The following is a 14145-nucleotide window of genomic DNA, read 5'->3' on the forward strand; positions in this document are numbered from 1 at the left end:
ACAGTAGGGCGTGGGTAAGGTGTCTATAACAGTAGGGCGTGGGTAAGGTGTCTATAACAGTAGGGTCGTGGGTAAGGTGTCTCTATAACAGTAGGGCGTGGGTAAGGTGTCTATAACAGTAGGGCGTGGGTAAGGTGTCTCTATAACAGTAGGGCGTGGGTAAGGTGTCTATAACAGTAGGGCGTGGGTAAGGTGTCTCTATAACAGTAGGGCGTGGGTAAGGTGTCTCTATAACAGTAGGGCGTGGGTAAGGTGTCTCTATAACAGTAGGGCGTGGGTAAGGTGTCTCTATAACAGTAGGGTGTGGGTAAGGTGTCTATAACAGTAGGGCGTGGGTAAGGTGTCTATAACAGTAGGGCGTGGGTAAGGTGTCTCTATAACAGTAGGGCGTGGGTAAGGTGTCTAACAGTAGGGCGTGGGTAAGGTGTCTCTATAACAGTAGGGCGTGGGTAAGGTGTCTCTATAACAGTAGGGTCTATAACAGTAGGGCGTGGGTAAGGTGTCTCTATAACAGTAGGGCGTGGGTAAGGTGTCTCTATAACAGTAGGGCGTGGGTAAGGTGTCTCTATAACAGTAGGGTGTGGGTAAGGTGTCTCTATAACAGTAGGGCGTGGGTAAGGTGTCTATAACAGTAGGGCGTGGGTAGGTGTCTATAACAGTAGGGCGTGGGTAAGGTGTCTCTATAACAGTAGGGCGTGGGTAAGGTGTCTCTATAACAGTAGGGCGTGGGTAAGGTGTCTCTATAACAGTAGGGCGTGGGTAAGGTGTCTCTATAACAGTAGGGCGTGGGTAAGGTGTCTATATAACAGTAGGGCGTGGGTAAGGTGCTCTATAACAGTAGGGCGTGGGTAAGGTGTCTCTATAACAGTAGGGCGTGGGTAAGGTGTCTCTATAACAGTAGGGCGTGGGTAAGGTATCTCTATAACAGTAGGGCGTGGGTAAGGTGTCTCTATAACAGTAGGGCGTGGGTAAGGTGTCTCTATAACAGTAGGGCGTGGGTAAGGTGTCTCTAACAGTAGGGCGTGGGTAAGGTGTCTCTATAACAGTAGGGCGTGGGTAAGGTGTCTCTATAACAGTAGGGCGTGGGTAAGGTGTCTCTATAACAGTAGGGCGTGGGTAAGGTGTCTCTATAACAGTAGGGCGTGGGTAAGGTGTCTCTATAACAGTAGGGCGTGGGTAAGGTATCATGGGGAAGGTCTGTGTAGATAATTCCTAGGCGCCACATCAAATCGTATATCTGCATTAATCAATTGACTTGAAGTTGGACAAAAACAGACAACTATTTTCAGGTGAGGAAGACATTGTCAAGAACACACAATCATCCATTGACTCTATAACAGAGATGGACCCATATAACCTGGACCCCTCTATAACCTGGACCCATATAACCTGGACCCCTCTATAACCTGGACCCCTCTATAACCTGGACCCATATAACCTGGACCCCTCTATAACCTGGACTCCTCTCCCATATATCCTGGACTCCTCTCCCATATATCCTGGACTCCTCTCCCATTTAACCTGGACCCCTCTATAACCTGGACTCCTCTCCCATATATCCTGGACCCCTCTATAACCTGGACTCCTCTCCCATATATCCTGGACCTCTCTATAACCTGGACCCCTCTCCCATATAACCTGGACTCCTCTCCCATATAACCTGGACTCCTCTCCCATATATCCTGGACTCCTCTATAACCTGGACCCCTCTATAACCTGGACCCCTCTATAACCTGGACTCCTCTATAACCTGGACCCCTTTCACACATAACCTGGACCCCTTTCACACACAACCTGGACCCCTCTATAACCTGGACTCCTCTATAACCTGGACCCCTCTATAACCTGGACTCCTCTATAACCTGGACCCCTCTATAACCTGGACCCCTCTATAACCTGGACCCCTCTCCCATATATCCTGGACTCCTCTCCCATATATCCTGGACTCCTCTCCCATATATCCTGGACTCCTCTCCCATATAACCTGGACCCCTCTATAACCTGGACTCCTCTCCCATATAACCTGGACTCCTCTCCCATATAACCTGGACTCCTCTCCCATATATCCTGGACTCCTCTCCCATATATCCTGGACTCCTCTCCCATATATCCTGGACTCCTCTCCCATATATCCTGGACTCCTCTCCCATATATCCTGGACTCCTCTCCCATATAACCTGGACCCCTCTATAACCTGGACTCCTCTCCCATATAACCTGGACCCCTCTATATCCTGGACTCCTCTATAACCTGGACTCCTCTCCCATATATCCTGGACTCCTCTCCCATATAACCTGGACTCCTCTCCCATATAACCTGGACTCCTCTCCCATATATCCTGGACTCCTCTCCCATATAACCTGGACCCCTCTATAACCTGGACTCCTCTCCCATATAACCTGGACCCCTCTATATCCTGGACTCCTCTATAACCTGGACTCCTCTCCCATATATCCTGGACCCCTCTATAACCTGGACTCCTCTCCCATATATCCTGGACCCCTCTATAACCTGGACCCCTCTCCCATATAACCTGGACTCCTCTATAACCTGGACTCCTCTCCCATATATCCTGGACCCCTCTCCCACATTTAACCTGGATATTGAGGGCTTCCACCATTTTAAAGTAGTCACCTGGATGGAACGATCATTGGGTGCTAAGGTTGGGAAATGACTAAGCTACTGTATATCATGGCCACAATGTTCCAGACTGCTGCAGGTGACTGCTCTCTCATAGGCACCACTGCATTAGCAGCTGGCTTTGGTCATTGACTGTCTATGAATCGCTTCCTCTTCCCTCTATACAAAGAGTTGGTCAGAGGGACTGACTTCCTGTCCTGGTGACCACTTCCTCTCCAGCGGCCAGTCTCCTGTACAGATCGCTGAGCTCGTCTGGTCCGGGTCGGTGTGAATCCGGCGTAGACGGGATGTCAAAGTCCGAAGACATCTGAGACTCCGTTGGCTCTGATTGGTTAGTGTGGCTGCCACACTCCTCCCCCCAAGCCTCCAGATTGGTCAATGCATCTCCCTGACACCGGTCTTCTGATTGGATGAGCATGCTGTCAGCCTGACTCGGGCCTCGCCCAGCCGAGAGAGGAATTGACGGCGAGGGGAGTGTGACGAAGTCATCAACAAACAGCTCTGGGGTCTGGGAGCCTGTCAGTGGAGAGTGGGAGGGGCTTGTGTGAGAGCAGGAGTTTGGTTGGCTGGTCTGGCTGTCCGTCAGTATCTCCGTGGTGAAAAACTCCTCCCAGCGAGGAGGGGGGCCAGAATTAGATACAGACCCCTCATCTCTCTCCTCCCCACCTCTCTCTCCTTCCTCCAGGTCTCTCTCCTCCCCACCTCTCTCTCCTTCCTCCAGGTCTCTCTCCTCCCCACCTCTCTCTCCTTCCTCCAGGTCTCTCTCCTCCCCACCTCTCTCTCCTTCCTCCAGGTCTCTCTCCTCCCCACCTCTCTCTCCTTCCTCCAGGTCTCTCTCCTCCCCACCTCTCTCTCCTTCCTCCAGGTCTCTCTCCTCCCCACCTCTCTCTCCTTCCTCCAGGTCTCTCTCCTCCCCACCTCTCTCTCCTTCCTCCAGGTCTCTCTCCTCCCCACCTCTCTCTCCTTCCTCCAGGTCTCTCTCCTCCCCACCTCTCTCTCCTTCCTCCAGGTCCCTCTCCTCCCCACCTCTCTCTCCCTCCTCCCCCTCCTCATCGTCATTAGATTCGGTACAGTCCATGTAGTCTCCCGTGACGAGAGGTGTGAAGGGAAGAGGATCGTCGGGAGGGTTAGTGAGCGTTGTGGGTGTGGCCTCCTGCATCATCACCCTCTTCCTGACAGGGGCCAGGTCCGCCCCCTCAAACAGCCAATCAGCACGGTCCACATCTGATATAAAAAAAAAAAAACAGAGCCAATCACAAAGCGGTGAAATAATGTAGAAAGGCTGGTTGGAAGGGACAGCTGGCTGTGGTCAGGAGAGAGACTCACCGTGGGTTTGCTGCTCTGGTCTGGTGCGTTTCAGTGTTCCCAGAGGTCTGTAGACCACAGCTGAAGAGGACACGTCTCTACACATGGACTTCAACCTGGAGACAGACGGTCACACGTACGCTAACAAATACAGTGCATTCGGAAAGGATTCAGACCCCTTCCCTTGTTACACATTTTGTTACGTTACAGCCTTATTCTACAATGGAGGAAAACAGTTGTTTAATCCATCTGTTACGTTACAGCCTTATTCTACAATGGAGGAAAACAGTTATTTAATCCATCTGTTACGTTACAGCCTTATTCTACAATGGAGGAAAACAGTTATTTAATCCATCTGTTACGTTACAGCCTTATTCTACAATGGAGGAAAACAGTTGTTTAATCCATCTGTTACGTTACAGCCTTATTCTACAATGGAGGAAAACAGTTGTTTAATCCATCTGTTACGTTACAGCCTTATTCTACAATGGAGGAAAACAGTTGTTTAATCCATCTGTTACGTTACAGCCTTATTCTACAATGGAGGAAAACAGTTGTTTAATCCATCTGTTACGTTACAGCCTTATTCTACAATGGAGGAAAACAGTTGTTTAATCCATCTACAGAAAGCTGATTCACATCAGTGACAGACCTGATCAGTATTCAGACCCTTTGCTATGAGGCTCCAAATGGAGTTCAGGTGCTTCCTGTTTCCATTGATCATCCTTGAGATGTTTCTACAACTTGATTGAAGTCCACCTGTGGTAAATTAAATTGATAGGACATGATTTGGAAAGGCTCACACCTGTCTATATAAGGTCCCACAGTTGACAGGTAGAGCAGAAACCAAGCCATGAGGTCGAAGGAACTGTCCGTAGAGCTCCGAGACAGGATTGTGTCGAGGCACAGATCTGGGGGAAGGGTACCAAAACATTTCTGCAGCATTGAAGGTCTAAGAACACAGTGGCCTCCATCATTCTTCAATGGAAGAAGTTTGGAACCACCAAGACTCCTCCTAGAGCTGGACCACCCGGTCAGGGAGGTGACCAAGAACCCGATGGTCACTCTGACAGAGCTCCTCTGTGGAATTGGTTGTCCTTCTGGAAGGTTAACCCAGCACTCCACCAATCAGGCCTTTATAGTAGAGTGGCCAGACGGAAGCCACTCCTCAGTAAAAGGCACGACGAAAAGACTCTCAGACCATGAGAAACAAGATTGAACTCTTTGGCCTGAATGCCAAGCGTTATGTCTGGAGAAAACCAGGCGCCGCTCATCATCTGGCCAATACCATCCCTACAGTGAAGCATGGTGGTGGCAGCATCATGCTGTGAGGATGTTTTTCAGCAGCAGGGACTGGGAGACTAGTCAGGATCGAGGGAGAGATGAACGGAGCAAAGTACAGAGAGATCCTTGATGAAAACCTGCTCTAGAACGCTCAGGACCTCAGACTGGGGTGAAGGTTCACCTTCCAACAGGACAACGACCCTAAGCACACAGCCAAGACAACACTGGAGTGGCTTCAGGACAAGTCTCTGAATGTCCTTGAGTGGCCCAGCCAGAGCCCGGACTTGAACCTGATCGAACAGCTCTGGAGAGACCTGAAAATAGCTGTGCAGCAACGCTCCCCATCCAACCTGACAGAGCTTGAGAGGATCTACAGAGAAGAATGGAAGGAACTCCCCAAATACAGGTGTGCCAAACTTGTAGCGTCAAACCCAAGAAGACTCGAGGCTGTAATCGCTGCCAAAGGTGCTTCAAAGTATTGAGTAAAGGGTCTGAATACTTATATAAATGTGATGATTTTTTAATATTTGATACATTTGCAAAAATGTCTTAACCTGTTTTTGCTTTTATTATGGGTTTTTTTATCAATTTTAGAATAAGGCTGTGGAAAAAGTGAAGGGGTCTGAATACTTTCCCAATGCACTGAACACACACAGGCCTAATCCTCCACAGTCCTGTCATGGATTCAACAGCATTGGGTTAAGACATCTGCATGCTTCCCAGACTAAACATTACAGTAGAGTTCATCTACACTGAACTACAATATAACATTACGGTAGAGTTCATCTACACTGAACTACAATATAACAGTACAGTAGAGTTCATCTACACTGAACTACAATATAACAGTACGGTAGAGTTCATCTACACTGAACTACAATATAACATTACAGTAGAGTTCATACATCTACACTGAACTACAATATAACATTACAGTAGAGTTCATCTACACTGAACTACAATATAACAGTACAGTAGAGTTCATCTACACTGAACTACAATATAACATTATGGTAGAGTTCATCTACACTGAACTACAATATAACATTATGGTAGAGTTCATCTACACTGAACTACAATATAACAGTACGGTAGAGTTCATCTACACTGAACTACAATATAACATTACAGTAGAGTTCATCTACACTGAACTACAATATAGTAGAGTTCATCTACACTGAACTACAATATAACATTATGGTAGAGTTCATCTACACTGAACTACAATATAACATTATGGTAGAGTTCATCTACACTGAACTACAATATAACATTATGGTAGAGTTCATCTACACTGAACTACAATATAACAGTACAGTAGAGTTCATACATCTACACTGAACTACAATATAACATTACAGTAGAGTTCATACATCTACACTGAACTACAATATAACATTATGGTAGAGTTCATCTACACTGAACTACAATATAACAGTACAGTAGAGTTCATCTACACTGAACTACAATATAGTAGAGTTCATCTACACTGAACTACAATATAACAGTACAGTAGAGTTCATACATCTACACTGAACTACAATATAACAGTACAGTAGAGTTCATCTACACTGAACTACAATATAACATTACAGTAGAGTTCATCTACACTGATCTACAATATAACAGTACAGTAGAGTTCATCTACACTGAACTACAATATAACAGTACAGTAGAGTTCATCTACACTGAACTACAATATAACATTATGGTAGAGTTCATCTACACTGAACTACAATATAACATTATGGTAGAGTTCATACATCTACACTGAACTACAATATAACAGTACAGTAGAGTTCATCTACACTGAACTACAATATAACATTACAGTAGAGTTCATACATCTACACTGAACTACAATATAACATTATGGTAGAGTTCATACATCTACACTGAACTACAATATAACAGTACAGTAGAGTTCATCTACACTGAACTACAATATAACATTACGGTAGAGTTCATCTACACTGAACTACAATATAACATTATGGTAGAGTTCATCTACACTGAACTGCAATATAACATTACGGTAGAGTTCATCTACACTGAACTACAATATAACAGTACAGTAGAGTTCATCTACACTGAACTACAATATAACAGTACAGTAGAGTTCATCTACACTGAACTACAATATAACATTACGGTAGAGTTCATCTACACTGAACTACAATATAACATTACAGTAGAGTTCATCTACACTGAACTACAATATAACATTACAGTAGAGTTCATCTACACTGAACTACAATATAACAGTACAGTAGAGTTCATCTACACTGAACTACAATATAACATTACAGTAGAGTTCATCTACACTGAACTACAATATAACATTACGGTAGAGTTCATCTACACTGAACTACAATATAACATTATGGTAGAGTTCATCTACACTGAACTACAATATAACATTATGGTAGAGTTCATCTACACTGAACTACAATATAACATTACGGTAGAGTTCATCTACACTGAACTACAATATAACATTACAGTAGAGTTCATACATCTACACTGAACTACAATATAACATTACAGTAGAGTTCATACATCTACACTAAACTACAATATAACATTACGGTAGAGTTCATCTACACTGAACTACAATATAACAGTACAGTAGAGTTCATACATCTACACTGAACTACAATATAACATTACGGTAGAGTTCATCTACACTGAACTACAATATAACATTACAGTAGAGTTCATACATCTACACTGAACTACAATATAACATTATGGTAGAGTTCATCTACACTGAACTACAATATAACAGTACAGTAGAGTTCATCTACACTGAACTACAATATAACAGTACAGTAGAGTTCATCTACACTGAACTACAATATAACATTACAGTAGAGTTCATCTACACTGAACTACAATATAACATTACGGTAGAGTTCATCTACACTGAACTACAATATAACATTACAGTAGAGTTCATCTACACTGAACTACAATATAACAGTACAGTAGAGTTCATCTACACTGAACTACAATATAACATTACAGTAGAGTTCATCTACACTGAACTACAATATAACATTACGGTAGAGTTCATCTACACTGAACTACAATATAACATTATGGTAGAGTTCATCTACACTGAACTACAATATAACATTACGGTAGAGTTCATCTACACTGAACTACAATATAACATTACAGTAGAGTTCATACATCTACACTGAACTACAATATAACATTACAGTAGAGTTCATACATCTACACTAAACTACAATATAACATTACGGTAGAGTTCATCTACACTGAACTACAATATAACAGTACAGTAGAGTTCATACATCTACACTGAACTACAATATAACATTACGGTAGAGTTCGTTCATCTACACTGAACTACAATATAACAGTACAGTAGAGTTCATCTACACTGAACTACAATATAACATTATGGTAGAGTTCATCTACACTGAACTGCAATATAACATTACAGTAGAGTTCATCTACACTGATCTACAATATAACATTATGGTAGAGTTCATCTACACTGAACTACAATATAACATTATGGTAGAGTTCATCTACACTGAACTACAATATAACATTATGGTAGAGTTCATCTACACTGAACTACAATATAACATTATGGTAGAGTTCATCTACACTGAACTACAATATAACATTATGGTAGAGTTCATCTACACTGAACTGCAATATAACATTACAGTAGAGTTCATCTACACTGAACTACAATATAACAGTACAGTAGAGTTCATCTACACTGAACTACAATATAACATTATGGTAGAGTTCATCTACACTGAACTACAATATAACAGTACAGTAGAGTTCATCTACACTGAACTACAATATAACATTACAGTAGAGTTCATCTACACTGAACTACAATATAACAGTACGGTAGAGTTCATCTACAATATAACAGTACGGTAGAGTTCATCTACAATATAACAGTACGGTAGAGTTCATCTACAATATAACAGTACGGTAGAGTTCATCTCAACATGTATACTGTTGGTCCCGTGTTTCAGGAGCTGAAATAAAAGATCCCAGAAAAGTTCCATATGCATCAAAAAAACGAATTTCTCTAAAATGTTGCGAATAGATTTGCTTACATTCCTGTTAGTGAGCATTTCTCCTTTGCCAAGATAATCCATCCACCTGACAGGTGTGGCATATCAACAAGCTGATTAAACAGAATGATCATTACACAGGTGCACCTTGTGCTGGGGACAATAAAAGGCCTTTCTAAAATGTGCAGTTTTTTTTTTACAACACTACCACAGAGCTCTCACATTGAGGGAGCATTCGATTGGCTGACTGCAGGAATATCCACCAGAGCTGTTGCCAGATCATTTAATGTTAATTTCTCTACCATAAGCCGCCTCCAACGTCGTTTTAGAGAACTTGGCAGTACGTCCAACCGGCCTCACAACCTGCAGACCACGTGTTACCATGCCAACCAAGGACCTCCACATCCGGCTTCTTCACCTGCGGGATCGTCTGAGACCAGCCACCCGGACAGCTGATGAAACTGTAGAATTTCTGCACAAACTATAAGAAACCGTCTTGGGGAAGCTCGTCTGCTCGTCGTCCTCAGCAGGGTCTTGACCTGACGGCAGTTCGGCACGCTGGAGAAATGTGCTTTCACGGGTGAATCGCGATTTCAACTGTACCTGGTAGATGGCAGACAGCTTTTATGGCGTTGTGTTGGCGAGCGGTTTACTGATGTTAATGTTGTGAACAGAGGGCCCCATGGTGGAGGTGGGGTTATGGTATGGGCCCCATGGTGGAGGTGGGGTTATGGTATGGGCCCCATGGTGGAGGTGGGGTTATGGTATGGGCCCCATGGTGGAGGTGTGGGGTTATGGTATGGGCCCCATGGTGGAGGTGTGGGGTTATGGTATGGGCCCCATGGTGGAGGTGGGGTTATGGTATGGGCCCCATGGTGGAGGTGGGGTTATGGTATGGGCCCCATGGTGGAGGTGTGGGGTTATGGTATGGGCCCCATGGTGGAGGTGTGGGGTTATGGTATGGGCCCCATGGTGGAGGTGGGGTTATGGTATGGGCCCCATGGTGGAGGTGGGGTTATGGTATGGGCCCCATGGTGGGGTTATGGTATGGGCCCCATGGTGGAGGTGGGGTTATGGTATGGGCCCCATGGTGGAGGTGGGGTTATGGTATGGGCCCCATGGTGGAGGTGGGGTTATAGTATGGGCCCCATGTTGGAGGTGGGGTTATGGTATGGGCCCCATGTTGGAGGTGGGGTTATGGTATGGGCCCCATGTTGGAGGTGGGGTTATGGTATGGGCCCCATGGTGGAGGTGGGGTTATGGTATGGGCCCCATGGTGGGGTTATGGTATGGGCCCCATGGTGGAGGTGGGGTTATGGTATGGGCCCCATGGTGGAGGTGGGGTTATGGTATGGGCCCCATGGTGGAGGTGGGGTTATGGTATGGGCCCCATGGTGGAGATGGGGTTATGGTATGGGCCCCATGGTGGAGGTGGGGTTATGGTATGGGCCCCATGGTGGAGATGGGGTTATGGTATGGGCCCCATGGTGGGGTTATGGTATGGGCCCCATGGTGGAGGTGGGGTTATGGTATGGGCCCCATGGTGGAGGTGGGGTTATGGTATGGGCCCCATGGTGGAGGTGGGGAGATCCTGAGGCCATTCATCAGTCTCCATCACCCCATGTTTCAGCATGATAATGCACAGCCCCATGTTGCTAGGATCTGTACACATTTCCTGGAAGTTGAAAATCTCCCAGTTCTTCCATGGCCTGCATACACACCCGACATGTCAGCTATTGAGCATGTTTGGGATGCTCTGGATCGAGGTGTACGACGGCGTGTTCCAGTTCCCACCAATATCCAGTAACTTCTCAGAGCCATTGGAGAGGAGTGGGGACGACATTCCACAATCAACAGCCTGATCAACTCTATGTGAAGGAGATGTGTCGCGCTGCTTGAGGTAAATGGTGGAGACACCAGATACTGACTGGTTCTGATCCAGACCCACTACCTGTTCTTTTAAAAGGTACCTGTGACCAACCGATATCTATATTCCCAGTCATGTGACCTCCATAGATTAGGGCCTAATGAATGCATTTCCATTGACTGGTTTCCTCATATGAACTAATGGTTGTGTTTATATTGTTGTTCGGTGTGTTATGTTGACATTTTGGGACATTTTTGTTCGTTTTGGACTTCGGAGAGGGGTTTTCCGGGCTGCTCAGGTACTAAATGTCTTTCTGGAGGCAAGTCGAAGTTCTGAGCCGAAGTCTCAGCCCCTACGTCAACAGCTGGGATTCTTCAATAAAGTCTTTGTTGTCATTCAACGAGAGAACTCGTTTTCATGCACATTTTTTTCCATAGAGAAATACTGCACCAAACATCTTAGTTAGATGTGAAATTGTGCGACTAATTTTGACAAAAACTTGAATGTTGAGTTGTCTTCAATTCATTGTGATTATTTTGAGGTGTATAATGGCTACGGTTCAGCTAGCCGGGGTTCAGCTAGCCGGGGTTCAGCTAGCCGGGTTAATTAATTGTGATTATTTTGAGGAAGTGTATAATGGCTACGGTTCAGCTAGCCGGGGTTCAGCTAGCCGGGGTTCAGCTAGCCGGGGTTCAGCTAGCCGGGGTTCAGCTAGCTGGGTTCACCTAGCCGGGTTAATTAATTGTGATTATTTTGAGGAAGTGTATAATGGCTACGGTTCAGCTAGCCGGGGTTCAACTAGCCGGGGTTCAGCTAGCCGGGGTTCAGCTAGCCGGGGTTCAGCTAGCTGGGTTCAGCTAGCCGGGTTAATTAATTGTGATTATTTTGAGGAAGTGTATAATGGCTACAGTTCAGCTAGCCGGGGTTCAGCTAGCCGGGGTTCAGCTAGCTGGGTTCACCTAGCCGGGTTAATTAATTGTGATTATTTTGAGGAAGTGTATAATGGCTACGGTTCAGCTAGCCGGGGTTCAACTAGCCGGGGTTCAGCTAGCCGGGGTTCAGCTAGCTGGGTTCAGCTAGCCGGGTTAATTAATTGTGATTATTTTGAGGAAGTGTATAATGGCTACAGTTCAGCTAGCCGGGGTTCAGCTAGCCGGGGTTCAGCTAGCCGGGTTAATTAATTGTGATTATTTTGAGGAAGTGTATAATGGCCGGGGTTCAGCTAGCCGGGGTTCAGCTAGCCAGGGTTCAGCTAGCCGGGGTTCAGCTAGCTGGGTTCACCTAGCCGGGTTAATTAATTGTGATTATTTTGAGGAAGTGTATAATGGCTACGGTTCAGCTAGCCGGGGTTCAGCTAGCCGGGGTTCAGCTAGCCGGGGTTCAGCTAGCCGGGTTCACCTAGCCGGGTTAATTAATTGTGATTATTTTGAGGAAGTGTATAATGGCTACGGTTCAGCTAGCCGGGGTTCAGCTAGCCGGGGTTCAGCTAGCCGGGGTTCAGCTAGCTGGGTTCAGCTAGCCGGGGTTCAGCTAGCCGGGTTAATTGTGATTATTTTGAGGAAGTGTATAATGGCTACGGTTCAGCTAGCCGGGGTTCAGCTAGCCGGGGTTCAGCTAGCCGGGGTTCAGCTAGCCGGGGTTCAGCCAGCCGGGGTTCAGCTAGCCGGGTTAATTGTGATTATTTTGAGGAAGTGTATAATGGCTACGGTTCAGCTAGCCGGGGTTCAGCTAGCCGGGGTTCAGCTAGCCGGGGTTCAGCTAGCCGGGGTTCAGCCAGCCGGGGTTCAGCTAGCCGGGGTTCAGCTAGCCGGGGTTCAGCCAGCCGGGGTTCAGCCAGCCGGGGTTCAGCTAGCCGGGGTTCAGCCAGCCGGGGTTCAGCGAGCCGGGGTTCAGCTAGCCGGGGTTCAGCTAGCCGGGGTTCAGCCAGCCGGGGTTCAGCTAGCCGGGGTTCAGCGAGCCGGGGTTCAGCTAGCCAGGGTTCAGCTAGCCGGGTTAATTGTGATTATTTTGAGGAAGTGTATAATGGCTACGGCATCTCAATGGACAAACCGTACTATTGATGTTTTTTCTCATCTTTCAAGCGAAGGTCTTTTAAGGGATTTATGGAGCACGTGTTGTTCAGCTAAAACGAACTGAAGCATGCCGACACCTTTAGGGTGTAAGGGTGTTGGGGTATTAGGGTGTTGGGGTATTAGGGGGTTGGGGTATTAGGGTATAAGGGTGTTGGGGTGTAAGGGTGTTGGGGTGTAAGGGGGTGTAAGGGGGTTGGGGTATTAGGGGGTGTAAGGGGGTTGGGGTATAAGGGTGTTGGGGTGTAAGGGGGTAAGGGGGTTGGGGTATTAGGGGGTTGGGGTATTAGGGGGTGTAAGGGGGTTGGGGTATTAGGGTATTAGGGGGTTGGGGTATTAGGGGGTTGGGTATAAGGGTGTAAGGGGGTTGGGGTATTAGGGGGTTGGGTGTTAGGGGGTTGGGGTATTAGGGTGTAAGGGGGTTGGGGTATTAGGGGGTTGGGGTATTAGGGTATTAGGGGGTTGGGGTATTAGGGGGTTGGGGTATTAGGGTATTAGGGGGGTGGGGTATAAGGGGGTTGGGGTATTAGGGTGTAGGGGGGGTTGGGGTATTAGGGTATTAGGGGGGTGGGGTATAAGGGGGTTGGGGTATTAGGGTGTAGGGGGGGTTGGGGTATTAGGGTGTAGGGGGGGTTGGGGTATTGGGGGGTTGGGGTATTAGGGTGTAGGGGTATTAGGGGGTGTAGGGGTATTAGGGTGTAGGGGGGGTTGGGGTATTAGGGGGGGTTGGGGTATTAGGGGGTTGGGGTATTAGGGTGTAGGGGTATTAGGGGGTTGGGGTATTAGGGTGTAGGGGTATTAGGGGGTGTAGGGGGATTTGGGGTGTAGAGAAGACATTCAGTGTATAGAGGATGACTGGCTCACAGCTCTGTGACATCAGCGTGGGTTCGGCCAATAGGAACGACAC

The 14145-nt window shown here is 46.5% G+C and overlaps 1 protein-coding gene across 4 annotated transcripts in view; it reads right to left on the minus strand.

Annotated features, from left to right (window-relative positions):
- Positions 1 to 474: 474 nt before the first annotated feature.
- The window catches only part of LOC106595997 (protein artemis), a 40642-nt gene continuing 26971 nt past the window's right edge, over positions 475 to 14145 (minus strand). Inside the window, exons 12-16 of one of the 4 annotated variants that reach the window (XM_082972584.1) lie at positions 14103 to 14145; positions 3967 to 4061; positions 2251 to 3864; positions 1407 to 2216; positions 475 to 1357 (exon numbers count right to left, since the gene is read on the minus strand). The exon at positions 14103 to 14145 is cut by the window's right edge and continues 46 nt beyond it. In XM_082972584.1, the coding sequence (XP_082828710.1) occupies positions 2816 to 3864; positions 3967 to 4061; positions 14103 to 14145 (1187 nt within the window). In that variant the 3' untranslated portion in view covers positions 475 to 1357; positions 1407 to 2216; positions 2251 to 2815. Of the gene's footprint in view, positions 1358 to 1406; positions 3865 to 3966; positions 4062 to 14102 lie in introns of all 4 variants that reach the window. The other 3 variants (XM_082972585.1, XM_082972583.1, XM_082972582.1) reach the window with 3 other exon arrangements.

This window comes from Salmo salar, unplaced genomic scaffold (genome assembly GCF_965601325.2).
Source record: "Salmo salar unplaced genomic scaffold, fSalSal1 ptg000784l, whole genome shotgun sequence".
Classification (NCBI taxonomy): domain Eukaryota; kingdom Metazoa; phylum Chordata; class Actinopteri; order Salmoniformes; family Salmonidae; genus Salmo; species Salmo salar.